The following is a 25,114-nucleotide window of genomic DNA, read 5'->3' as shown; positions in this document are numbered from 1 at the left end:
AACGCACGGGCCAAGCACACAGCTTGCTTTGAGGCTGGGGCTGGCTCAGCATAGGAAGGAAGGAGACGGAGGGCACTGCAACCCCCAATATGCCATTGTACGAGGCACAGCAGGGCATTAACCGTGAGGCCCGGGACAGGAGGCCCACACGGGGCAGGTCCAAAGCAAGAGCCGACAACAATCCCCACGCCAAATGCCCGTTCCCTCATCAAAAGGCCCAGAATCTTCACGAAGTGTCACAGTGAAAAAGGAGATGCACTGATCATCACTTTCCCTTTCTGCACAATGGGCTTGGGGCACCCATGGCGCTGAGACCTGGTACTGCCCCAGAGTCTCACGGACACGCCTCCCGCCTGGCTCAGAGCCCTTCTGTGCCTGCAGGTTAAGCCAGAGAGGCCCGGGCCCAGTCTAGAGGCAGCTCTCAAAGTTTACAGAAAAACTCCTGCTCCACAGAACAGGAAGGCGACTTGTTTTCTCTTGTTTTCGACTTGTGATGGATGGCAAACAGATTGTAAAATAACATGAAAACATAAAGGAACCAGATAAATATTGAACAGAAATACAATCATCCTTCCAAGAGGAAAACCAGAATCATCATTCATTAGGAAGACCTTACGATTAAAAATAGTCATAAGGAAAGCAGCCCCTCATCTGCCTTAGATTTATAACCAGTCAATGTCTGCATGTTTACCTGACTCCACCAAGCACTGAAAGAACAGAGGGAGCACATTTAGGAGTGAGACCAACCACTGAGCTGTGAATTTAATGATACTGAGGTTGGGTACAAGTCTCCTAGATTTTAATGAAGCTCCCACCATTCTTACATTGTTCAATGTAAGACATTTTAGTTAAATGTGAGGTTTATGTGTATATGCTGATGCCCTGCTAAGTTTAAAAACACATCAGATTAAGCAAAATTTGGAAGGAAAAGGAAGCACACAGCTGAAGGGAATTACAGCTATCACTTTACAGTTACTAGGCAACAGGCCAACTAACAGTAAATATGAAAATGTCCCATCCCATCAGTGACTTTCATTAATAGGGAGAAGGTCCCCCTCATTCCCCTTCCTTGCCCAATAAGAAAGTTTGAAATTAGGCTGCCAATGCAAGGAAAATGAAATGGGGAGACCGAGTGATGAGGCCCGTTCTAAAATTATCTATAGATGCTGTCATCTGGTCTCTGGTGAGAGCAAGTCCCTCTATAATCTTGGCATCTGTAGGGAAGACAAGTTTCTGCCTAATTAGCACCACTAAGTCACATGATGTTCTAAGAAAGGGCAACGCCTCCAAAAAACTCTATACAAAACATAACAACCCCAATCAACTTTAATCTGGGAATAAAAACATAAATGTTCCTACTGCTGTCCTCCTACAACATAACTCCATGGTGACAGATTTGGAGTTTTCAGTAGTGTTTTTATCTTCTTGGCAGAGAAGAAAGGAACAGGACCCTAATACCAAATATGTCACGGAAGGAAAAGAGCCAGTCGGATGAAACTTTTGTATCCACAGACCCAGGAAGGCAAGCCACTGCTTTCCTAGCTAAAACCAAAAGATGTCTGGAGGAAAGTTGGCCTGAAAAACAAAATCAAAGTGAAACACCACTTTTCCTCACTCTTCAAACATAAGGATAATTGAAGCCAAACTTGCAACCCCTGGGGCAAGTTGGGGACTAAATGTGGACATTGAGGAAAGAAAAGGAAAAGCATCGATGTTCACACAATCTGACAGGGAAGCCTCTCATTGAGTTCAGAGGACAGGGAGGCGTTGCAGAGTGTAAATGTTTCTGTCCCAGAGTAGAGAGCGAAGCAATGCCTGCCTGCCACCATCTTGGCTTTGTTCCAGAGGTACCTAAGGGACACCCAATTCCTCCTGTGAGGCACAGCAACCTGCCAACGCCCACCAAGGCTTTTGTAGCTGATGTCACCCCAGGAAAAACAACATTTTGGGGGGTCTAGGGTAAGCAGCCACATCTATTTCTGAAATGGAAGTGGTTCCCTTGGAGGTCACCTTCACAGGCCACACATGAAGCAGCTTCAGAAAACATCCTCATGGATATGAGACCGGCTTAATTTGGTTATTTTTCAGTATCTTCCGGGTTGGAATGGTGATAGAGAGGAATCAGGGCACTGCATAATAACCAGCCGCCTGCCTGTGATGCTGGCCCAACAGGGCCGCCCTCTACGACTGCCAGGGAAGGGGCGCTGGGAGGGGCAGCTCTAGAAAAATACAACTTGGCAAATGCTGTCAATTTGCCAGGTTTTAGACAGCAAAGTTTACAAGGGAAACAGGACAGGTACAGAAGTTTTAGCCAAGCTGGAAGCCAACCTGTATTCAGCTGAGGAATCTTCCTGAAAAGGAAAACCTAACAACAGCAATCAACTTTAATCTGGGAATAAAACATAAATGTTCCTATTGCTGTCCTTCCCAGGAAACACAGCCCATAGGTTCTGGTGCTTTCTGATGGGCAAGGATATGCTTATGAAGAAGGTGAGGATGTTACAGGGAAGCTTAAAATAAGCTTCCTGGAGCAAAAGGTGACTCTCAGGAAGATACTGCAAAGACACTCGGCTACATGCACTGTTAAAAAAAATAAAATAAAAAAACTTACGTTTGTGTAAAAGAAAAGCTTGCTTGTATAGGTAACCCCCTTCTGCTCTCTCCCAGTAACTTCTGGGCTTTCCGATATGGCAGGGGAAGTTTGTCTGTGAAGGCTGGTGACAGGCCCCTACAGAGCCTTTGCCTCCGGACGCCCAAACCTAGACCTCGCGTGGGATGCCCCTCCAGCCGGTGCGGGCGCCGAGCTGGTGGAGCACGGGGAAATGCAGGGGAGAGCGACCTCCCAGGCTTCACAGCTGGGGACAAAGAGCAGGGGTGACCTGCATGTAGGCACTGACTTTCCTGGTGCTTAAACTGCAGAAATTACTGATGGTTAAAATAAATTTAACTTAAGAATGTCCTATCTGTCTTTATGTTGGAGCAGAGATACATTGACCAATATTCTTTGTGTATCCAGAGATAAATATGGTGTTTAACATGGCAGAAATATACGTATTAATCTACTGTCAATCACAAAGCTGCAGAGATTTCATATCTTCTTAAGACTCCTACATTTTCAAACCACACAGATGAGCATGTAAGGTTTCTTATTACATTCTTTGAAAGAATTATTTTAAAGGCACATGCCTTGAAGGGGCGCTGGGTCCTCTCTGGATTCATGCTTACTTAACCTTCATTATGATACCCCTGAGCTTCAGCGGGCAGAGGCCAGGCTCCACTGTCCCCGCCCGCGCCTTGGGAACAGAGCCTCCCCGTCCACAGGTCGGGTGCAGTCACACTGCGTCTGGTCCGCTCTCCCCACCCCTGTGAATCACAGCCAGCCCCACCTTCCCTTGGCTGTCCTCTACTAAGCTCCTGAGCCACTCACCTGACACCTAACCACATAGTGCCCGGAATGGCTGCTTTTTCATAGACATTAAGCTCCCAAAATGTTGAATTCCATGCAAACAGAAAGAAACCTTCAAACCATATCAAACAGGGATGAAGCACCAACTATTTCAAGAGCACTGTCTGAGGAATGGTATTCACCCTCAAGAGGCATACATTCTAATCCGGGGAACAAAATTTTCTTGATGTCCCAAGTAGCCTGCAAAGCTGAAATACAGAATAGCTTTGCAACAAATGTTGGCTGAATAAAGGAGTGAACCATCCTTCTGGAATAACCCTCTCTTCTCCTATGCCAATCAAATGCCACCCTCTCAGCATTTTAGATCTACTCACATTTACTAAGACTTGCTTTTATTTGAATCCAGGCAGAAACCTACAGCTTGTGGGACAAGACCTAGAATTTTAATGCCCCTTGAGAGAGGGTGGTTCCAATCGAGTTCCTAAAACTCACAAAACCTTCTAAGGATCCATACAAGGAACGATTTTAACATTCAACTAATTTAATTTGAAAAAATAAAAATACTGCTTTAATTAATTAAAAATTTTAATAGTAAGCATTTAATAAAGAATTTACCTTTTCACACCCTTTCTGTAGATCCCACTGTGCACATTCTTTATTACCAGGTCCAAAATTAAGTCTTGCTTTTCTAACTCTCAAAATGCTGTCATTGCTAAAGTGACTCCCCATTTAGAAACAAAAGAGAACTCTAGTCCAGGAAGAAATGCTTAGAGCCATAAACCAGAACCTGAGTATCACAATGTTCACGTTTGCTGGCTGCGGCCCCATCCTGTGTGACCCTACACTGCATTTACTGGCGGGGAGTGGGGCGGGGTGGGGGGGTAGAGGGTGACTGAGAGCTGAGCTGTCACCGTTCCAAGCTGGGATGCCCCAGAGCCCTAGGGGCTTGGTGCAAGTGCAGATGTTATGCACCAGCCCATCCAAGCCTCCCTTGACCTAGAACAGAAGGATCTCTAAAGTCTTTTTTTCTGCTTTAGATATAGTTTTGAAGATAATCTAATTTTTTCCAAAGTGACTCTGACATTGAAAACACAAAATCAGCTATTTCAATTCTACTCATCCACCTATAAGGTACAAGCCGGACATGCAGGTGACACAGGTGGTGGTCAAGAAACAGCAGACACAAAACAAGGGAAGGAAACCAAGAAGGAACTGAAAAGAGCATCTTAAGGATGGATCAAGATCAAACAGACAGACAAAGGACCACCCTGACACCAGCGGTCGGGCCAGGAGTGCAGAATGTATTAGTGCAACATGCACGACCCTCACCTCCTGATCGTGGGGTCCCCCATCCCAGCCAGCAGGGCAACCTGAAGTGGCTGGGGCTAGGCAGGGAGTGCCCTAGCTGGAGGCACTCGGGTGGCAGGCAAAAGGTACACCATCTAACAGGTCTATCAGTCAACACATATTTTCTGATTACTTATAGATATGTTGGGTTGATCATTTCTGAACACATGAATGACCAATCAAAGTTCCAATTAATTACAGTTGCAGGTATACAAATGGAGGCCTGGTGAATTTCAACCTTAGAAACTCTGGCTTTCTCTTCTTGATCATTAATTTCCTCCAAGGAGTCAAATCAAACACTCCACACAAACATGACTACTTAAAAAAAGAAAAATCTTATGGTTCCAACTTCTTTCACAAGAGAGAAAAGAGCTGAGAGAGAAGTGGAAGGGGAAAGGGAAGGGGTGGGGAGAAAGAGAGAACATGCTGATATGCAAACTTTCAATCAAGCCAAGACTGGCAATTAAAGTTTTATTCTTCAGGGACACTGAAATTACTCTGAGGCCTTCATGACTAAGTAATTCTCATCCTTTAATACATGAATGTTACAGATTTTAGGGAGAAAAAAGAGTTATTAAAGAAAACAATATCTAGAGAGTAGGGTCCACATCTATGAGTGGGAAGAGAAAGAAATGAAACAAAACACCTGCCGCCAAGGGCACAGGAGCTCTGCACAGAGGGCTGTGTTTCAGTTCCAGCCTTGGTCCTGCTTCTGATACCTTGAATCGAATCCTTTTTCTTCAAGAAGTCACAACGCCAGTGTTCAAAGGAAACCCCTAAAGAAATCCTGCCCTAGAGTATTGCTGAAAAAGGTCAACAAACCCCTGAGAACAATGGATTCTTTGGTTTTTATTCTTGATTCTTAGTGAGTTTTTTGTACGCCTTTGTCATATATCAAGCTCTTCTCAGCCATAGAGTGGGGTCTACTGTTGGATGAGCTGCCTGGCAAAATGGTTAGCCCAATATTAGTGCAAGTGCTTAAGAAAAGCCTGAATTCATTAAACAAAATTCATTTATTGAGTACCTGCAGGGCTCTGGGCACAGGGGATAGAGGTAAATAAAATAGGGGTTCCTGCTCTGGCTGGTGTAGCTGAGTTGGTTGGAACGTTGTCCTGTAGACCGAAGAATCATGGGTTTGATTCCTGGTCAGGGCACATACCCAGGTTGCAGGTTTGATCCCTGGTCAGGGAGCATATGAGAAGGCAACCAGTCAATGTTTCTCTCTCGCTCCCTTCCTCTCTCTCTAAAAGCAATTAAAAAAAAAATGTCCTCGGGTGAGATAAAACAAATTATTTTTAAAAATAGCAGTCTCTCCCCATCAAGAAATGCATGGGCTGCCTGGTAGAGAAGGTGGTGCAGTGGTGATGGGGACCACTTGTCATAGAGAAAAAGTCTGCCTTACCTGCAAGGTTGAAGCAAAGAACCCAAGGGTGTGTGGCAACCTTACTATGCTTGGTTTTCTGGCACAACCTTGCTTTCAAATGTCCCATTCCATTATCACATGGTCTGTGGGGGATAAAAACACAGGCCCTAGTACTTCAGGAGTTCCATACTAATAGGCCAGAGTTCAGACTAAATCCAGATGCTGGTTTCTGTAAAAAGCCCTCGGGACACTTGCTTTAGCTTATGTTTGATTTCTAGAGCTGGTTCATCACAGCTGGACCCAAGCCAGCCACCCACTTCAGCTCACTGTCCCTGGGGCTCTGCTCTGAAACATTATTTATCAGATGTTGAATATTGAGCATTATGAATACTCTAAAAAGAAGCATTTAATGGGAGCTTAAAGTTTACAAGAATTTCCAGTAGTAATTCTGGTGAACTGCACCCCATTTACTGATGCTCCATATAAGCTCTTTGGCCAAAAGAAACCTTCCAGAAAGCAACTTAAAAACACAACCACTTAAAGTGAGAGTCACGCAGGCTCTGTCCCCATGCTTAGCAGCCTGGCCAGAGGTGACCACGGGTGCATTAAAAACTAACAGGTCCAGGAAGGGCAGGCTTTAGTGCTAGATGCCCCTGCTTTCCAGGATCATGTACCAGCCTCCGCAGAGAAAACCCCTTTCCACAGCTGTCTCAATTTTCCTTTACTGTTGTCAACAAGATCCACTGTCAGAAAGATCCAGACAGCCATTCTCTCCATGAATGACACTTCAGACTTGGGGCTTAAGAATAGAGAGCCCTGCAGATGCAGAATTCTTCAGGCTGGCTTACTGTAACCAAAGACTACACTTCAGCAACAGTGCGAAAAACAGAGTATATTCTCTGTGCAATATGTACAGATTCATATCTACCATACACTATATTCCCTGGCACAGAAATATCTACAGCAAGAAAAAAATGTGATATGAATGGCCTATGTTGCCTATATTGGGTTAGAATTAGTCCTGTCTCCCAACATGAATATTTAAAGACATAATAGACCCATAGCATTCAACCATTAAGTCTAACAAGTATCAAAGATTTGCTTTTTTTTTTAAATAGCCTAAATATAAATTCTAAATGGCCTCCAATACTGGGGTCTGTTGTTTCCTCACTGGTTTACCACCATTTCTTTACATTTCTGTATCATCACATACCTCTTAGCAGGGCCTTTTCAGAGACAGAATGTTAGGTTTCAAGTTTAAAATTATACATATATCGTACCTTTAAACTCTATGACTTTGTCCTCTTTTGACAACTAAGAAACCTACAATTCTAAGGGATTCATTAGTGTTTCTGCAGAAATAGAAAGAAAACTACCCTTCTCCTCTCCATCTGGGCTCTTCCTGGTTGATGCTTTCCAATCCTTATCATAAAGTAGTTTAAAACAAAACTAAATACTGGACGGCTCCCTAATGGGGGTGTTCAAATGCCCAAAGATGAAGATGAATGAAAGAGCTTGTGGAATCAGGCATCTTCTGACCTCAAAACTACAGTGTCTTGCTCCAAGAGAAAACAGGTCAAACTCCAGAGAGCTTATTGGAAGCTCAGCTTTGCAACCACTACCCTCACTCACAGACGTCTCTGTTGCCAATCTGTATACTTCTTCACCAGGCTTTGAGTGCCTGAGAGATGACAATGCACTTTACACTCCAGTCACTGGTACTCACATAAAGGTACGGTTATTTTTTTCTTTTCCAGATAGACCCACAGGGTGAAAGATTTTGCCTGTGGTCTGAAAGGAATGGCATCTGAAATGCCCAGCCCTACAGAGAAGCATCTCACCACAGTTCTCCAGCAAGGCTGCCTGTCAACTGGATAGAACTGCTCTATAAACTCCATAACTAGACGGCTCCAGTTCAGGGTCACATGGCCTTCAGTCAGCAAGTCAGGAAGTGAAGCTGGAGAACACCATGACTTCTGGTTTAAAGGAGGCATTACAGAACAACTCTTGGGATGCCTGGGTGCTTAATCTGGGTGAAGTAAGGTCTGACATTGTGACCTCAGGCCTGTTTTGTGAATTTAGGAGAGAATCTTCAATAAAGTGATGGCCCCAAGTTTAAAAGTAAAGAACATACTTAGGCTACACATGCTCCCAGCTACTGAGAAGAGAATTCACGGCAAAGCAAAATGGAAATCCTAAAGCCAGAAACCAGACTTCCTCAGAGCACCGCCCCCATCCCCCTGACCCCCCCCATCTTTATGATGTTTCTTCTCTTGCTCTGGTCACACTGAGCTAGTTTATTTTTCAGAAAAATTTGGTGACTTCCCATTTTTAACTGAATATCCTCTCAAAGCCACCTCCCCCAAAATGTTCTTAGAAAAAGGTGACTGAATGACCCTCAAGTTCCATTAGAACATAATAAAATGTGTTATCCCCAAGGTAGTTTTTTATTATCAAAATAATGACTCATTAATGTTTTAAAAACTTTAGCACTTAAATCTACCTTAAAATATTTTTATACAATCTTTTAGAACTATATACACATAAGAAAGGTCTGCTATTTAACACAAAGGAAAACCTACACTGAAAAAAAAAATTAGACAAAAATTGGTAGTACATTTTCCTCTGAACCTACTCTTTTTAATGAACTAGAAAGTGGCCTCCTTACAACTACATCAAAATTAAAACTTACTTGTGTCTTTTGAAGCCGCAATTGCGTTCCTCTTCGTAAAGGATAACAAACTGTTTATTATTCTAAAAGCCAAGTTCTGGTATGATCTGAACTGGCTGGCATGAAAGTGTGTCACCCTCTTTAGCTTCCATTACAGTCTTTTTACTATCTCAACGGCTATTAAATGACTGAAAACAGATGTCTGAGTTCCATTAGGGGCCTGCGTATGCCTGGGAAAGCTGAGAAGCTTTAGCATCGCAACATTTGACATTCCCCTTTCTACAACTACTGATGAGCTAGAGTGAGCTCACCATAGGAGACCCTTTTAATTCCTTCACCAGGGCAGAGGGTTAGACAAGGCTCAGGTTTTTATGCTTTGAATCCCATTTCTTTCTTACACCATTTAAAGAAGGGTGTAAGAGGCTTTCTAAGGTTAAAAAAAAAAAAAAAAAAGTAGCTGAAGCACGGAGCACAGACCTTGACCATGGAAGGGTCCGGGGGTGCAAACCTGTTAGCAGAAGACCTTGGGGCTCATCTTACTTCTTGAGGAGGAGAGTTTCAGGACAAGCTTATCTATTATCTGCTATTCTGGCTCCTGTTCAAAGCACTTCCTGTTTTTTACTATCTAGATAAAATTATAAATAACTATTATAGTTCAAGCCACTCAAGAAATGGATTCTGGGTCTAGCTATGTGACCCTGGACAAACTACTTAACCTCTCTGAGCTTCCTGCTTGCTCAACTGTCAGTCAGTATGTTTACCTAATTTATACTGTACACATTTCAGCCCCCTAGTTTTACAAAGCACTTTCAGTTACTTCAGTATATTTGGTTCTTGCAATAACCCTGTAAAGTAACAGGGGCTATCGGCCTCAGTTTATAAAACCGGAAATGGAGGCTCAGGGGCTAAGAGACACAGTCTCAATGGCGGCCAGAGAGGAGGAGACAGAACACTCAACTTCTGATTCCAATCAACTGCTCTCCTTACCACATCATGTTGTGTGATCTTTCTGATTTCAACACTATTAAAATGCCACAATTAAAAATTCTCTGTCACTATTCATAGCCCCTGTCACTCTGTTTAGAACCTGACATCATTTGTACGTTGGGGAACAAGATGCGCATGAGTAAGTGCTCTTACATAAAAAATTCTGCTTTCAATTTAATTCTTTTGCTTTTTTAAACGCTTAGAGACTGAACACTAACTAATAAAGATTCTTAGGACTATTGTTAAGAATCTAACAGATCTTGCTTCTGGAGGAAATATTCATGTATGAAAGAGTCCAGAATATATATCCTACACTTAAATTAGAAGTGCTACATGTACCTTCAAATCGTTAAAGAAAGATGAAATGATAACATCAATGACTGATGGTGGCAGTGTTGGACCTGAGGGTCTAAGCGAGTCCTCTGGCTGAGCCCTTAACCTTGATTTTTGTGTGACCTAAGGTTCTGCCTTCCTCCCCTTCCCTTCTACCCTCATCCATCCATCAGGTAAAGGAACCCGTGTCATAGGTCAGCAAGGGTGACTGGATACAAAGAATGACATCTATGAATGTGTGTGTGTGTGTGTGTCCTCTTCTTACTGGCAACAAAACTCCTGAGCTGTCAGCAAATTCTGGGGAGGAGCACCTGACAGCCCTATTTGTTCTGCAGGTAAAACGTGGAGGTGAACGGGTTGGGAGCCATGTTACTGTGCAGCACTGCTTTGTGGTTCTGTTTCTCAATGTGGAATACGGTTCAAACTAAATAAAAGACAGCCTCCCCCAGTCATCCCCACTTTGTTATGATTATGCCATAGCATTGGGCACTGACCTGCTTTGCCCACTTCCCCTTTCCTCAGTGATCCTTCAGCCTGGCACCCAGCTCTGAGATGAGGCCTGCTTAGCACCAGTGAAGCTCCCCACGTTCAAACCAACAACATTCTGTGTGGAGATGAGGGAATCAAAGTTAAAATCCAACCCATCAGCATCCATGAGTTCACTACGAATAATGGAGTCCATGTCACATTCCAAGCTCCCATTGAACATGTCCAGGTCCAAGTCGCTGGGGAACTTCTCATGGCCCATGACGGAAAGGTTTGCACTAGTTGAGTACAAGGAGGAGCCTGAGAGAGAGTCCGAGAGGGTTTGCATAGACTGGCTGACAGGAGACTGCTGCTGGTGTTTGGCTGACCCAAGGCTGCTGGAATCGCTCAAGCCCATGTTGCTGACAGAATTCGACAAGGCACGGCTGCCACTGAGAGTGCCCTGGCTTTGGTGCTGGTGGTGGAGCAAGTTCTGATTGACCAAACTTCCCTGGGTAGGCTGGGCGGCAAAGGACATCATTGGGTCATTGCGAAGCATCACGTTCCGGCGGGAGTTCTGGGCAGACACAGCGGTGCTGGCCTGAGACATCAAGGGGTCCGACTGGGTCATCATGACATCGCTGTGGCTGAGTGAGTCTGAAGAGAGCAGGTCCTGGAGTGTCTGGGTAAAATAGTGTGACATGGAAGAGAAGGTAGCTGGCTTGTTCTCTTGGATGGTCTGCATGGGAGACTGGCGCAGGGAATTCAGAGACGAGGGTCCAAACACGCTGCTGTTAAAGGAGCTTGTTGGAGAGCCCAGGCCGGAGCCCTTGGTGGTGTATGGGAAGCTGGAGCTCCGCTGCATGAGCCCTCCGGTGGGGGATGGCTGAGACGACGGGAGTGTGATGTTATCCAGCAGGTCATCCATGAGGTTGTCGGCCAGCCCATCGTTCAGATTCATGGTGCCTGCCATGTCGGTCAGACGCGGCAGCTCCACGGTGCACGGCTTGCTTCCAGAGGGTGAGAGGCTGGCTGAGCTGCTATAGAGCATGGGGGAGAGTGGTGCGTCATCATCCTGGACATCATCTAGCTCTGTGCTTGCCAGGATGGGTGACAGGCGGCTACTGACTGTGCTGGCATTGGAATTGGTGCGCGAGCGGAAGTCCGTCCATGCATCCAGCTCATCGCTGCTGCGTGACGTGGGGCTACCAGGCCACTTGGAGAGCTGGGAGGGACTGTCGTCTGCTGACTCAGGAGCTGTCTGCAGGGCTGCTTTCTTCTTAGCTGCGCGGCTACGACTCTTGGTGTACTTGTTGCTGTTGTCCATGGAGACAGCCCGCCGCCGGGGTGCCTTCCCGCTCTTGCCTCCGTCGGGGTTGATGATCCACCAAGAGCTCTTGCCGGTTCCCTCATTCTGGACCCGCATGAACCGGCTGTGCAGCGACAGGTTGTGCCGGATAGAGTTCTGTGGAGAGAGAAAGGAAAATGTGGAATATAAGCCAGAATGGTCCAAAGGCTGAGCACCAAGAAGAGTCAATCAGACTCATTTTTAAACATCGGCATGACCCACCTTGGCCTGGAACTAAATGACATTATCAATGGCATTATTTCATATTTAGGAGGTGGGAGATGGTTCCATATTCACGAGATGCTGGGAATATATAAGCTCACTGACACTGTTTTTCACAAATTCCTGTGTTTTGTTGTCTTTTCTGTAGTTGTATTTCCTATACTGAAGTTCTCATTTGTAATTTATTATCATGCCACTCTCTCCCTGAGCTTTGCAACAAACCTCCCTGGCTTTCTAAGGGTAATTAATCACCTGGGGGGCTATTTTATTTTCTCATAGTCCCCTCCTCCACTAGTGTAGAGGCAGTATTTACATTTTCTTAACCACATCTAGTGAACTCAGAACTGGTGTGAATTTTTACCTATGACTCCATCCCCTCCAGCTACAATTTCACACCTGACAAACTGGAGAGTAAGAACTGCTGAGTTGACAGAAGCAGGCAAGATACTCCGCACTTAAGGTAATGTGGTCTGGGCACAGTAACTTCCTTTCAAAGAGTACAGTATGGAAAGGAGGAAAAAGAGTAACTTTATAGTGGACAAACCTGACAAATGTTATCTCAGCCAGATGAGTAAGGGCAACATCACCAGAGATATCATGTTGATAGTATCTAGTCTTAGTATGACATGATGAAAATGTACCTTGCTCTGTGGCCTTCCTCCCAAAACCCATCACTCCAGTCTAATCATGAGTAAAATATCAGACAAACTGCAATTAAGGGACATTTAACAAATGCTTGTCCAGAGCTGGAAGGAACCTAAGGAAGTGTGATGACTAAATGTGATGTGGTGTCTTAGGTGGCGTGCTGGGACAGAAAAAGGACATTCGGTACAAACGAAGGCAATGCGAATGAAGCACGGACTTTAATTAATGACAGTGTATCAATATTGGCTCATTAGTTGTGACAAATGTGCCAAATTTATACAATAGGTGAACAATAGGGGAAATGATGTTGGGTACATGAGAACTCTCTATACTAGCTTTGTAACTTTTCTATAAATCTAAAGGTATTCTAAATCTAAAGGTTTATTTTTTTAAAAAGAGAAATGGGGCAAAATACCCCCAAACACTGATGATTACACCCATCTTGCAAGGACTCCCCTGGCTTGGTAGATGAGCTCAGTTGAGAGGGATGACCCACATCCAGTTTTATCTCCGTCACTGACCAACTATGTGACCTTGAGCAAATCATTTAGCCTGCCTGCAGCGACTTCAGTTCTCCGTCTTCATTACAGCCATAATAACATCCAAACCACTCCTCCCTGGCAGGGATGACGTAAGGATGGCGGGAGCAGGTCACACTACCCAGGCAGGGTGTTCTTACTGGCTCTAACAAGTTCAAAGTCCACGGTGGACACTGCCTGCTGCGGGTTCATTCTAATCTGTAAAATGCCTCGCAGACCGTAAAAGACAAGAGGAATTGGTGGTATTCTTCACATCTGAAACAGCACATGCAGACCAGATGAGCTTATATTTGCAAGATAAAAGATATTGGTTGATGCTGTATATTTAGTAGGAATAATCCTAAATGTTACCCTAGTTTTAAAAAAATTGGCAATCACCAAGTATATTTATGTAGAGGATACAAATACATGTGTTCTACCAAATGTTTTTAAAACACAAAGCAGCATTTACCATAAGTAAATAACCCAAAATATGCACAGTGTTTCCCATGCATATATGTTCCCATGCAAGGAGGGCCCACAGTTTAGGCTGGGAATTGAGCATTAGCAACCATGGGTCATAGTCAGTATTTCTACCACAGCCATAAAGACACATTTGGGAGAAGAAAACATCCTGAGTATCTGATGAGACAAACTTTGCCCAACAGACTATATATCCTGCTTCCCCTTTACTCTTATGGTTTTTAAAAGAATAATGACATCTCTACTAATGGTTCAGAAATTACATTTCTTTAAAAAGGCAAACACTTTCTCAATAAAATAGATATAAAGCATGCTCCTAAAACTCATTCTGCAGGGTTAAAAAAACAGGCAAGTGCAAGGTGGCTCTACTATTGAGTTCTCAGATGAATAGATATATTAAGTAAAAACTTAAACTCAGGCTTCCTGATGGAAAAACAAGAAGGTCCTGAGGCTATGTGGGGGCGCTGTGCACAGTGACTTAATTACTCCTAACCTGGCCGGGCTCCTTCACTGTAGGATTTTGAAGAGTTCATACCAACACCCAGAACCAAAAACCACCAATCATATGTATCCAATTATCCCCCTTTTAAAAAGCATTTAGGGAAATAATTTTTTTGAACTGTATTTTTAGTTTCACCAATTCCAAATCAACCGAGAGAAATAAAACTCTTTACAGATCCCCAAAATGTCCTATATGGATTTTCTAATGGTCATCTCTTACTGCAACTCTAAACCCTAACAATGCATGTGAGTAATTTTATAAAATTACAAGCCACCGCTGGTTAACATTTGGAAAGAGAAATCAAGCTTCTGTAAGGGCACCGGTGAAGGGGCTGGGACAGCCACACCTGGGCCCAGAACCACAGGGTGCCGGGGCCCAGACCCCTAACTGCAAGGGCGAAGAAAGGAGAGCCTGCCTGACTGCAGCACTGTTAGCTACTGGGTCATCGGTCATAGACTCATTGTCTTGAATTCTCACAACAAACCGGCAAAGCTGGTATCAGTGCCCTCACCATAGGTAGGGAGGCTCAGGCTGAGACCTATTAAATAATTTAACAAGGTCACACAGGTAATAGCTCTAAGAACCCACACCGAAATTTGTTTTCCCAACTCCAATCCAATGCTTTTACTACAACTTTTCACAGGTTGGCCACCCAATTATTCAGGTGTCATCACTGAACGTACCTCCCAACCCAGGTGTCATAATTTAAAGAAAGAAACATTTAAGAAGGAAGGATACAAAGGCACAATCTTATTATTGCACTGTTGTTTATGAAGTAGAGGTAATAATTTGGCAGGTCTTTCCTAAATTTTTTTTTTTTTTTTAATTTAAAAGAAAGTCTTTCAGAAGAGCAAACCTGAAAACGAAGGCTTACGCCGGATCCCACGTCTGTGTTTCTTTCCGAGCTGGCCATCACAGTATCCATTCTACGGAGAAGGCGGTAGGTAGTTCCCATACAAACCAATGTTAACTATCCTTGGATTTTGAAACAAAAGCCAACTCATTAAATGGCTGATTAGCTTCAGTGTCCAATCTTTGCGCAACTCTTCATGTTAGAGGTTATTAGTAGCTGAATACAGTTCCTAAGGCTTATTGGCTACACAACACTCAGACAGGTTTTCCCAGTTGCATTACTAAGACGACACAATAAAAATCGCACCACCACCGTGCTCACAGTCCCCCGTCCAAACAGGCTGGCCAGCCTTCCGTTTATAAAATCCATAATCTGAAGGTGGGACCCTGATGAATGCCAGTAACTATGGCCCCTCTGTCCATTTACAGTTCAGATGCCCCCCGCCCCCCCGCCAAGGCCAGAGGCCAAACATGCATTCTGATTTTCTTCACAGGTCTTGATTCAAAATCACTAGTTTTTCTCCCTCGATTTTGGTGAAGCACAAAAAGGTAAATAATTAAATGCCAGATAAAATGTCAGAACTGCAATATTTTTCCCAACTTCCCTGACAACAAATGTTCCCAGGGGTGAAGAAATGGTGTTTATAAAAACAGACAAACCAACTGGAAAATCCTCTTATGATTTGTAGTTTAAGTTCTCTAAAGACCTCTCTGTTAGGGTCTGTAAATTAGCTTTCAATTTACTGTGTGTATTTTAAACTATAAAGCTACCATTAAAAAGATTCTATGATTTCTCACTAATTCATATATCATACCAACAGTCCAAATTTCTAAAATTTTAATTAGTGTGGGGGGTTGGAGCTGAAGGCAAAAGAGTAATGCTTTGACAGAACTAGAGTGATATTTCTAATCACATCTAAATGTACATTTTTAAATACCTTGTGAGGCAGGTCAATACTAATTGGCCAAAGTACTAACAAAGTGCTTTCCTCAAGGCTAAGGTGATAAAGTAAATACTACCAACCAGGACTCCCTTTGTTAGAGCTCAAGCTATTCTGTGATTACATTTACTTAATAAAGGAGCAAAGAAGCTATTATAGTCCCATCCCCAAACCCTGTGACTAGTCCTGGGTATTTAAACCCACTGCTAAAAACCCCAGACACTGATGAATTACAGGAAAGCAAACATCTTTAAGATGAAACTTTAGCATCCAGGACAAACATGCCAGTTTTTCTCCAACTTGGGCCCAAAGATTGAGGGAACCCTTAAAGCATCTCTCTCACCATGTGCTTGAAAAGAGAGAGAAAAAAGATAACAGTGCCCTTCATCTTATTTTTGTGTCAATCATGTATCTTTTACTAAACTATTTACACTGAAGCAAGCCCCACCCTTGTGCAGAAATGCTTTAGGTGAGGTTAATTAGTAACAAAACTGGCAAATCTCTGTCCTGTGCAATTGGCAGCGGAATTAGTGGCCCCGTCCTTTAAGGAGGCATATCGGTCGGCATGTGGGGGAGGCAGCGTGAGGGAACTCGCATTTCACAGTCGTGCTGACTGCAGTGGTTGGGGCCACAGCCTAGAGGTCCCTTTGCTTGGCCCTCCTCGAAGAAATTAGTACCATGGTAACTGTCCTCATCTGAACCTGGCACTTGCTATCCTGAAGACAGTTTTTTACTGCATGATAGACACACTTATTGCTAATGCTAATGTGCATACCGCCACTACATATATGCCACTAGTTGTGAAGACACATGGACCCAAAACAGATTAGATAAGGTATTGGAGAGAACCTACCTGCAATAAGTATTCCATCACTACTTCACAAAGTGCCTAATTCACACAAGCAGTTTAAGATGGCCAAGGCAGGGAGGGAGGCCGTGTGACTCTGGAGGAAGATCACAGGCTTTCATCTGAGCCGCTCCTAGTTAGAATCCTGGCCCTGGCATCTGTCGTGTGACCTTGGGCAACTGACTTGACTTTGGTTGGCCCTTTCATAAAATGGGGATAAAAGCACCCTCTCTGTTGTACTCTAGGGTCTTTGGGAAGATTAAATGGAATTACACATGCAAAGTACTTATCCGTGTGCCAAGCACAAAATGCTCTCAACTGTCTGATACCACATACGGAAGCAGTGACATCACAAATGCTCACTTACTGATTTCCGAGCATCGTACACTTGAAGCCAAAAGGTGAGAGGGTGGCTCCTCCAGGAAAAGATTTCTAACTCTTAAAAGTATTTCAAAGGTGCTGTGCCAGTCGGGAGTAACCGGTAATTTCTCAACTGCTGCTACCCTATGTCGGCTCCAACCCCTTCCCAACCATGTTTACCTTGTGCAGACTGTCCACTAACCCAGACACCAGCTGCATGTGCTTCCCCGGGAACACAGAGAGGGTTTTGTCTGGAGGCAACATGTGGTATCAATTTATCTTTCTCAGCAACGACAACAAGGAATCCACTGACTTTAAAAATAAAAAGGGAGTTGTGTAATTTAACTCTTAAAGGCCCATGCTTTTTTTTTTTTTTTTTAAGACAGTCTCTTCCTCCTCTCTCCCCCACCTCTGAAAAGGAGCCAAATGCGAGTTACGGTGGTTAGCACCCAACCCAGACCCACAGCTTCCCCCAAGCGGACTGCAGGCACCTCCCTGGTGGTCACTAGGGAGCTCAGTGGGGACAATCAGCAAAGGTCTGCCTTTCAACATTGTACTCCCCGAACTTGAACACAGGACCATCCTTTCAAGTGGGTCTCACTGCTTTGACTTTGGGCACTCACAATTCAGAGACTGCCAAACGCCTATTTCAACTACATGCATCTGCTGAACTGTAGAAGAGGAAGGTCACATGAAAAGTCCAGTGGTAACTACGAGTCACGGGAACCCCTGGGTGCGGTGTACCACAGCAAAGCAACCTCATGATGCAGCTTTAGGAGAGGGTCTGGGAAGCGCTGGCGCACAATGACAGGTTCTTTCAGAGGCAGTTCTCTAGGTGAGGCCCTGGTTTCTCTTAATATTAGTTCTCTACTCTGCTGCCCATTAGAAAATCCCCTGGAGAGATGCGAAACACTTTCACCCACACTCCTCAAGATTCTGATTCAATTGTCTTGAGGAGGGACTGGGTAGATGGGCATTTTTAAAGCTCCTCAGTTTAGTCTAATGTGCAATTAGAGCAGAGAACCAGTGGAATTTCCCTCTCACGTTTCCACCGACTGAGAATCTGATTCCGTCTAATGATTCCTAGTCTTTCCCGGGTCTGGTGACACAGCACAGGTGATGTTCTTTAAGTCCAAGCTTCCCCCATTCAGAAGACAGGGATGAGAACTGGGGTCATAGATTATACGTGCAGAGTAAAATGGAGAGTTAGAGCAATTCTCCAGATCACTGGAGTCTATATAACCGTTTTTTCTTTAAAAAAAAATGTAAGACAAGGTAAAGGGGGTGGGGGGAAGGGTCCTTGACTTTGCACTGTCTTGTAGACAGCCACCCATTCGGCCCTGTGCCACTTCTCCACCCAGCATGGATCGGCACGGACAGAAAAGAGGGCAAGTGGACTTTCACAAAAGTAGGACTGACGTAGGCTAGAGAAGGGAAGGGCTAGAACAATCATTGATCCCTGTAATTTTCAGAGGCCTCTCTGAATTAGCATGCAATCTCACACGATCCCTTTCATAGACTGTCCTTCATGCAAAACCCAAAAGACTGGGTAAAAATAACCACTGAAAAAGCCATATCCCAATCCTGAGGTACTTAATTAGCTTCCACTGTTAGGAATACAGCGAAGTATTACTTCATGAACTTCCCTGAGAACCAAAGTACACATTCAGGGAGCCTCCAGAACGCTGATAACAACCACACTGTTTCTCGTTCCTCGACTGGGCAGAGAACTACCTCACTGTGCTCAGTGCAAAGACTCTGGCGGCGGGGGCGGGGGTGGGCGCGGCAACGGGCCAAGCAGCAGCCCCCTCCAACGGGGATGAGGAGGCCGGTCCTGCTTACCAGCCCTGAGTGCCAGGCCGGGCTGCCCCCTTCCACTGGATTTTTATCTACCTCGGGGCTGGCTAACTTGTGCTTTTTTTATAACCAAGTATAGAATGTATGATGGCGCGAAGCAGACTTGAAACCAGAAAAGTTATTATTTCTAACTATATGAAATACCAGCTATAATAGCCAAACAAGCCTTTCAGACTGAGAAGAACACTTAAAATAAACACTCACATAAAAGATTGCACAATCAACCCTGATGTGTAAGACAAGTTCCAGGCTGGCTCAGTCTTATCCTTGCCTAAAATACGAAAAGTTTAAACCATTAAGGGAGTTATTTAAAAAAGATGATGTTCTAAAATAAATACTGTCGGGAACTTGGCTGAAGGATTAAATTTCCAGCTACAAATAAGATTTCCGCTAAATTTGCTGACAATAATCCTCTATTAACAGAGGTCTCCTTTGAAAACTAGTATTTGTTTCAAGTTTTCATGCAGTAAACGACAGGTTCTGGCCCCTCATTAGGAGGACTAAAATAATCGTCATCTTGTGGGCAGCATAATGAACCCATTCTCTGTCCAAACAAAATGAGACACACGAGGCTTCCTTAGGAGAGGAAAGGCTGGGTAGACGATGTGTGTGCTCCCAACTGACAAAACGAGATCCTAGAGGGGAAGATAGTTCTCTTAAAGAGCTACCACTCTATCACAGACCGTTTTGTTGGGCTTTCCAGTGTGGGTTTTATTTTCATATTAATTTTTTTTTTCATTTAGCAATCTTCTTTTCAAGCGCTTCCACAGCTGTTTCTGCTCTTGGAGGGCAAGAGGGAACATTCCATTCCCCACAGCCAAACCTGCACTTCCGGCACACTGAGAACCCTGGCAGCCTCCAGCCGCTGCCCACACCCACTCCCTGCAGCGCCCGCCCTCCCCCAACACCCTCCTACTTCCAACCCCACATCCTTTTCCCCACAGAGTGAGGAAGCAGCAGCTAAGGACACGGAGTCAACCGAACCAGTCTCCAGAAAGCAAGTTAAAGCCGGAGTATTTGTCCCCCCACCTTTCTTCAAGCTGCTTCCTTGATTTTATTCAGTCTCTTTCTCCTTCCAAGAAGGGATCCGCAAATACATGCTACGTAAGTTCCCTCTGAAGACCACGACAGGTAGCCAGAGAAAGTGGATGCTTCAAAGGGTTAAAAGCCATGAAATGGCAGAACATTGTTAAAACTGATTCTGCAGAGTAAAACAAAGCAGGGCAGAAACAGTTTTATTATTAACATAATTTTCACTTAGATTTTTCAAAATAAATCTGCAAGCTTTCCCAGTTTGAAAACTTGTAGGTAGAAATGGAGAGAATAAAAGTACATTGTAAATATACACCCAGAATTCAGGACTACATCAGAGAATTTTTAATCGCTTTCATGACATTATATAAGTAACCAGCGTAAGAAATTCAGTAAAAAGTAATGGGGGAAAAGAGGAGAGGGCTGTGAATTCTAGCTAGTAATAAGCAGCCCTAACTTCACAGTGAAAGAAACTGAGGACCAAAGAGATACATACCTGAATTCCATCAGCTAGTAAAGTGGCAGGTGAGCTGAGACAAACTCAGATCTCCTGACCTTGAAGTGTAACAGTAATACCACCCCAGAAACATTAATACCAATGTCTAGATTACTGTATCAACTAAAAGGATACAGTGCAGGGAGCACAAAGGATGAATAATATGTTGCTTCCATCCCTCCATCCATCTTCAGTCTGCCTTGCTTTAACTTGAGAAATACAGTCTGTCTCCTCTAACACATATTAAACTCTTTAAAAGCAGATACCATATCTTCTTACAGCGCTAGCACCTAGCATGGGGCCTGGTTGATACATAGAAGGTGCTCAGGAAAATATCTGTCCAATCAAGGAAGTAGTGGGAAGGGGGCAGCAGCTGAACAATACTTTAAAATGAAATGTTATAAAACATGAGCCTGTGACCGATCCTCACATGAGTGAACATGGAAGAAAGCTTCCATTGTCAACTGTAAAGTAGTATCTAGGTTGTTTTAAAGTTGACAAGTTTCATCCCTGGGTATTAACTTCAAGTATACAACCCAATTTCCAAAAACAAGGCAATGTAGTCTAAAAAGTAAGCTTCCGGTTCTCTATAGTAAGAGCGAGTAAGAAGGGCAAATGACAGCGTGTGGGCTACTTGGCGGAAGGACTTGGCAGAACGGACAAGAGCCCATCCAGGGTGAAGAGCTGATTCCCTTCCCACCTTGGTACAAAGGCTGGCCCAGAGCCCTCTGAGGCACACTCAAAACCACAGATAACACATCTTCGTTTTAAGTTTCCTCCAAGCAAGCACATAGGGAACAGGAGAAATACAAAATAGAGTCTGTCTCACCTGCAATCTGAAGGAACTTCATGTGTTTGGTGCCCACCAGGGCCAATGCTCTGTGCTTGACCTAGCTAATCTCATTTTATTTTCATGACAAGCCTGTCAGGAGGAAACTAAGGTGCAGAAAAGTTAAGTAACTTGTCTCCTAGGAGGTGGTGCTAAAAATCAAGCCAGAGGTTAACTCCAAAAGCAAAGCTCTGCACCATTTGCCTCAGAAGTCATCCAACTGTCTAAGGAGAAAGGTACTATTAACAGGTGATCAAGAAACATGAAGCTTTAAAGACCAAAAAAAATGGTTACTGAATTAAACGCTCCCATCTCTAAGTTTCTGCACAAGGTCCTGAGGATTATGAAAGGGAGGGATAAGGTAGAAAAATGACGAGCCATGGAGCGAGCCTTGTTGGAACCAGATCATTTTTAGAAATAAAACCTTTTTTTTCCTCAGACACACCTCAAAAGGGACACTACTGGCATGTCCTAACTTGACTGAGGATCACCACTTTTGGGGAATGGCCAAATGAGATAATTGCCACAAACTGTTAGGTATCCAGGCCTTCCTCAGGGGCACGTCTGGCGTCGTCTGTGCGCGAGGAGCCGAGACCCAGGACTGAGTCAGCCAGGGCTACCTGACAGGCCCTCACAGAGCTGGCACCGTGCTACGGGTCCTCAAGCCAGAGACATCAGGCAAATGTCTGCTTTGGCCTGGACCTTGCCATTAGGAGGCTTAATCTGAAACAGGGACTTAGCTCTATACTATTTAATATATGTAATTAGTTTATTATTGAGCCAGAAAAGATGAGCTTGCTTTAGAACTATGTGAATTTTAAAATATGATGCCTTTGCCTGCCAAATGACAGCATGACCAGGATGCTTCTGTTTAACCTCAATAAAAAAAAAAAACAAAACCCGGTAGAAAATTGCTCTCAGGTTGCACATACATGCTATTTTATTATTTGTCTTGTGGCATCAAAACATGAAAAAACAGAAATTACCAACAATGCAACACATTAAAGGGATGAATGTGGAGGTGCTGAGTGGGTGAGTGAAACAGCTTGAGTTTGACATCTGAAATCCAGGAAAACTGCTTTTCCTGTTCTTAGTTTGCAATCCCTTCCTTCACAGGAAATTCACTGGCTTTAGCATCACACATACAAACACAACTGTTTCCAGTTCTTTGGATATTATGGCTCAGAAAAACCGTTCTTTTTTGTCTTGTTATTTCAAGAGCAACCCATTTCTTTTTGGTAGCTCTAAAATATATGCCAACATGTGGGCACAGTCACACACAGGCCCACACCCTGGAAAGATTGGGCGAGTTGGAGGCACATTTCTTCAGCCAGGGAAGGAAAAAGTTTGGGCTAGTATTTACAAAATAGGTAAGTGTGTGTACATTTGGAAGCAGGCTATCTTCCAAGTGTCCGTGCTAATTATTCTAACAGTCATCAAAATCAAGGTGTTACTAGTGAAAGAAGAACAGAAAGTAAACAACACGTAACAGAGTATCTCCTGTTGGCTACTGCAAACAAAACCACCAATGGACCTTTTCTTTATGGGAATAAAAAATAATCTAAGTCAATTTTGCAAAATGACCCAGGTCTACAGAACCCTCCAGACCCCCATGAAATTCAGCTAATAAGGAGCCTGCTGAGGAACCGCGCACCTGAATGTGCAGCAGCATTTCACTGCGCTGGTTTTGCAAGATTTCTTCTTGTCTAAAACCACAGGATGCAAATGTAGCTGATGACCAATATAATGATATTGCTAAACGCCGAATGAACCAACCATTTATTCCAGGATACTCTGAGTGCCAATTACTCACACAGATGAGCACCAGACGGCTCAAAGTCCACATAACATGATCGAATAAGGAACAGAGAGGATATTTCCATTGACTCAAGAATCAGACACTCTGTTTTTCTGAAAACAAAGAACAAAGACAAACAAAAAACTTACATGTACATTCACTGAGTCATTCAGATACTAGTGCATTTCAACTTAAAATCTGGATGATCCTAAACGTGCAAGTTAAAACTAGCACTATTCTCCAAACTATAATGAATGAAGCAGGCTGAGTGCGCGTGAGACAAATCGGTTTTTCTAAAGGACGTGACAGGAATGCGGTATTTTAGTACTAATCTGTACTAGGCTCTAATCTACTTTATGTATGTATACTGCCAGGTAAACTTCAAAGCACTTAGAGACTGGAAGCACTAGCATCAGTAGTGTAATACCTCTTACCCAAAGGGCAAGAATAGTCACATGTGAGACTATGGGAGCTGAATATACAGTAGAACCAAAAAATTCCTATAACTGAGTGTTTTGAGGGATAAAGGAATTTAGGAGATAGCTCTTTTAGACCCTGTTTATGGCTGCAGGCAGCTTTTGGAGACAGAAGGGCTTAAGAGGAAGAGATCAAAGTATGGTGGAATCGGGGGAGACCCCACTTCTCATCCAGCAGGTGTCACAGTGCTCCAGGCTCAATGGTCCCCACACCCTGGCTGCCAGTGATTCCAAGGCCACTCTTGAGGACGCAGGACCCCTGGCTTTCCGGCTCCCTTCTTGGTTGAGTCTGATTTGGCAGGTTTAGCCCTTAGATTTTCTCCCTCAACTTCGGAAGCCCACATTTCCAACTCCCTCCCCTTAGTCAGGCTGTTCATTTGCTAAAATAGGGTATGTGTGTGTGTGAGCACTCACAGCGTGACAAGGCTGAACAAATCACGGGACATGGGGGACCCAGTGAAATCAAACCCTTCACATCAAGACAAGGAGGGAAAGCACACAGGACCAGATGTTGCTGAGCCATTTTTAGGTTCAAAGGTAGCTTCAAGCAACACACTTCCAACTCTCTGAGGCATTATGTGGAATAATACTACCCTGTATTAGCTGTTTTTCCAGAAATAAGTTAATCAGGTTCTTTCAAACAGCCTTTCCCAAATAAGAAAGACAGCTGAGTCCTGATGTTAATCTGTGGTTAGAAAAAGAAGTCACACAAACTTCTTACAAGGTTAACAAATCCAAGTTGGGAGATAATTTTCCATGGGTCCCTGGTGTTTCTGCACATTTTGCAATTAAAGTACTAATGGCCCTCTTTTCTGGCATAGGGAACAGCCTTGAAAGATAGCATCTCCCTCCAGAGCAAAGGGAAGATATGCTTATTTCCCATTACAAAAGATTAGGACCCCTAAACCCAGGTTTCCTCTCCTGAAACAGAGAGAGACCTGGGCATAAACCCCCGTCACTCCCGTGGGACTTGGGAGCAAGGAGAGAACAAATGCATAATATGCCGCTGTCAGTGCTGCTTGCTGTCACATGGGCGAATGATAGATTCCTTTGCCTTTCATCCAAAAGCCTTGTAGCTAGTAAGGGTCAAATCTCAGGCCCTTGCAGTTCCAGTCTACTGATGCTGGTAGACTCTGATTTCTTAACTGCAAAAGATGAGACTCGACAAGTATCGCTAACTTTTTTCTCTACCCCTACATAGATGAGAACGAACACCAGAGAATGGGAAAGGAGGAAAATGTGGTCACAAGGAGGAGAGGCAGAGACGCATGGCTCCAGCATTTTGAATGTTCTGACCTGGCTCTGCTGAAGACCCATAAGGCTTTATGAAAACAAA

General features: G+C 43.9%; 1 protein-coding gene across 2 annotated transcripts in view; it reads right to left on the bottom strand.

Annotated features, from left to right (window-relative positions):
* The window catches only part of FOXO3 (forkhead box O3), a 111,797-nt gene that overhangs the window by 6,957 nt on the left and 79,726 nt on the right, over window positions 1-25,114 (bottom strand). For both annotated transcript variants that reach the window (XM_054569800.1, XM_054569799.1), the window contains exon 3: window positions 10,602-12,037. In XM_054569800.1, coding sequence (XP_054425775.1) covers window positions 10,637-12,037 — 1,401 coding nt within the window. In that variant the 3' untranslated portion in view covers window positions 10,602-10,636. The remainder of the gene's footprint in view (window positions 1-10,601; window positions 12,038-25,114) is intronic.

This window comes from Pteronotus mesoamericanus, unplaced genomic scaffold, assembly GCF_021234165.1.
Source record: "Pteronotus mesoamericanus isolate MK-2021 breed Mesoamerican mustached bat unplaced genomic scaffold, CSHL_Meso_final contig_20, whole genome shotgun sequence".
Taxonomy (NCBI): domain Eukaryota; kingdom Metazoa; phylum Chordata; class Mammalia; order Chiroptera; family Mormoopidae; genus Pteronotus; species Pteronotus mesoamericanus.
Note: the sequence above shows the minus strand (reverse complement) of the source record. Positions and strands in the feature narration are given on the sequence as shown.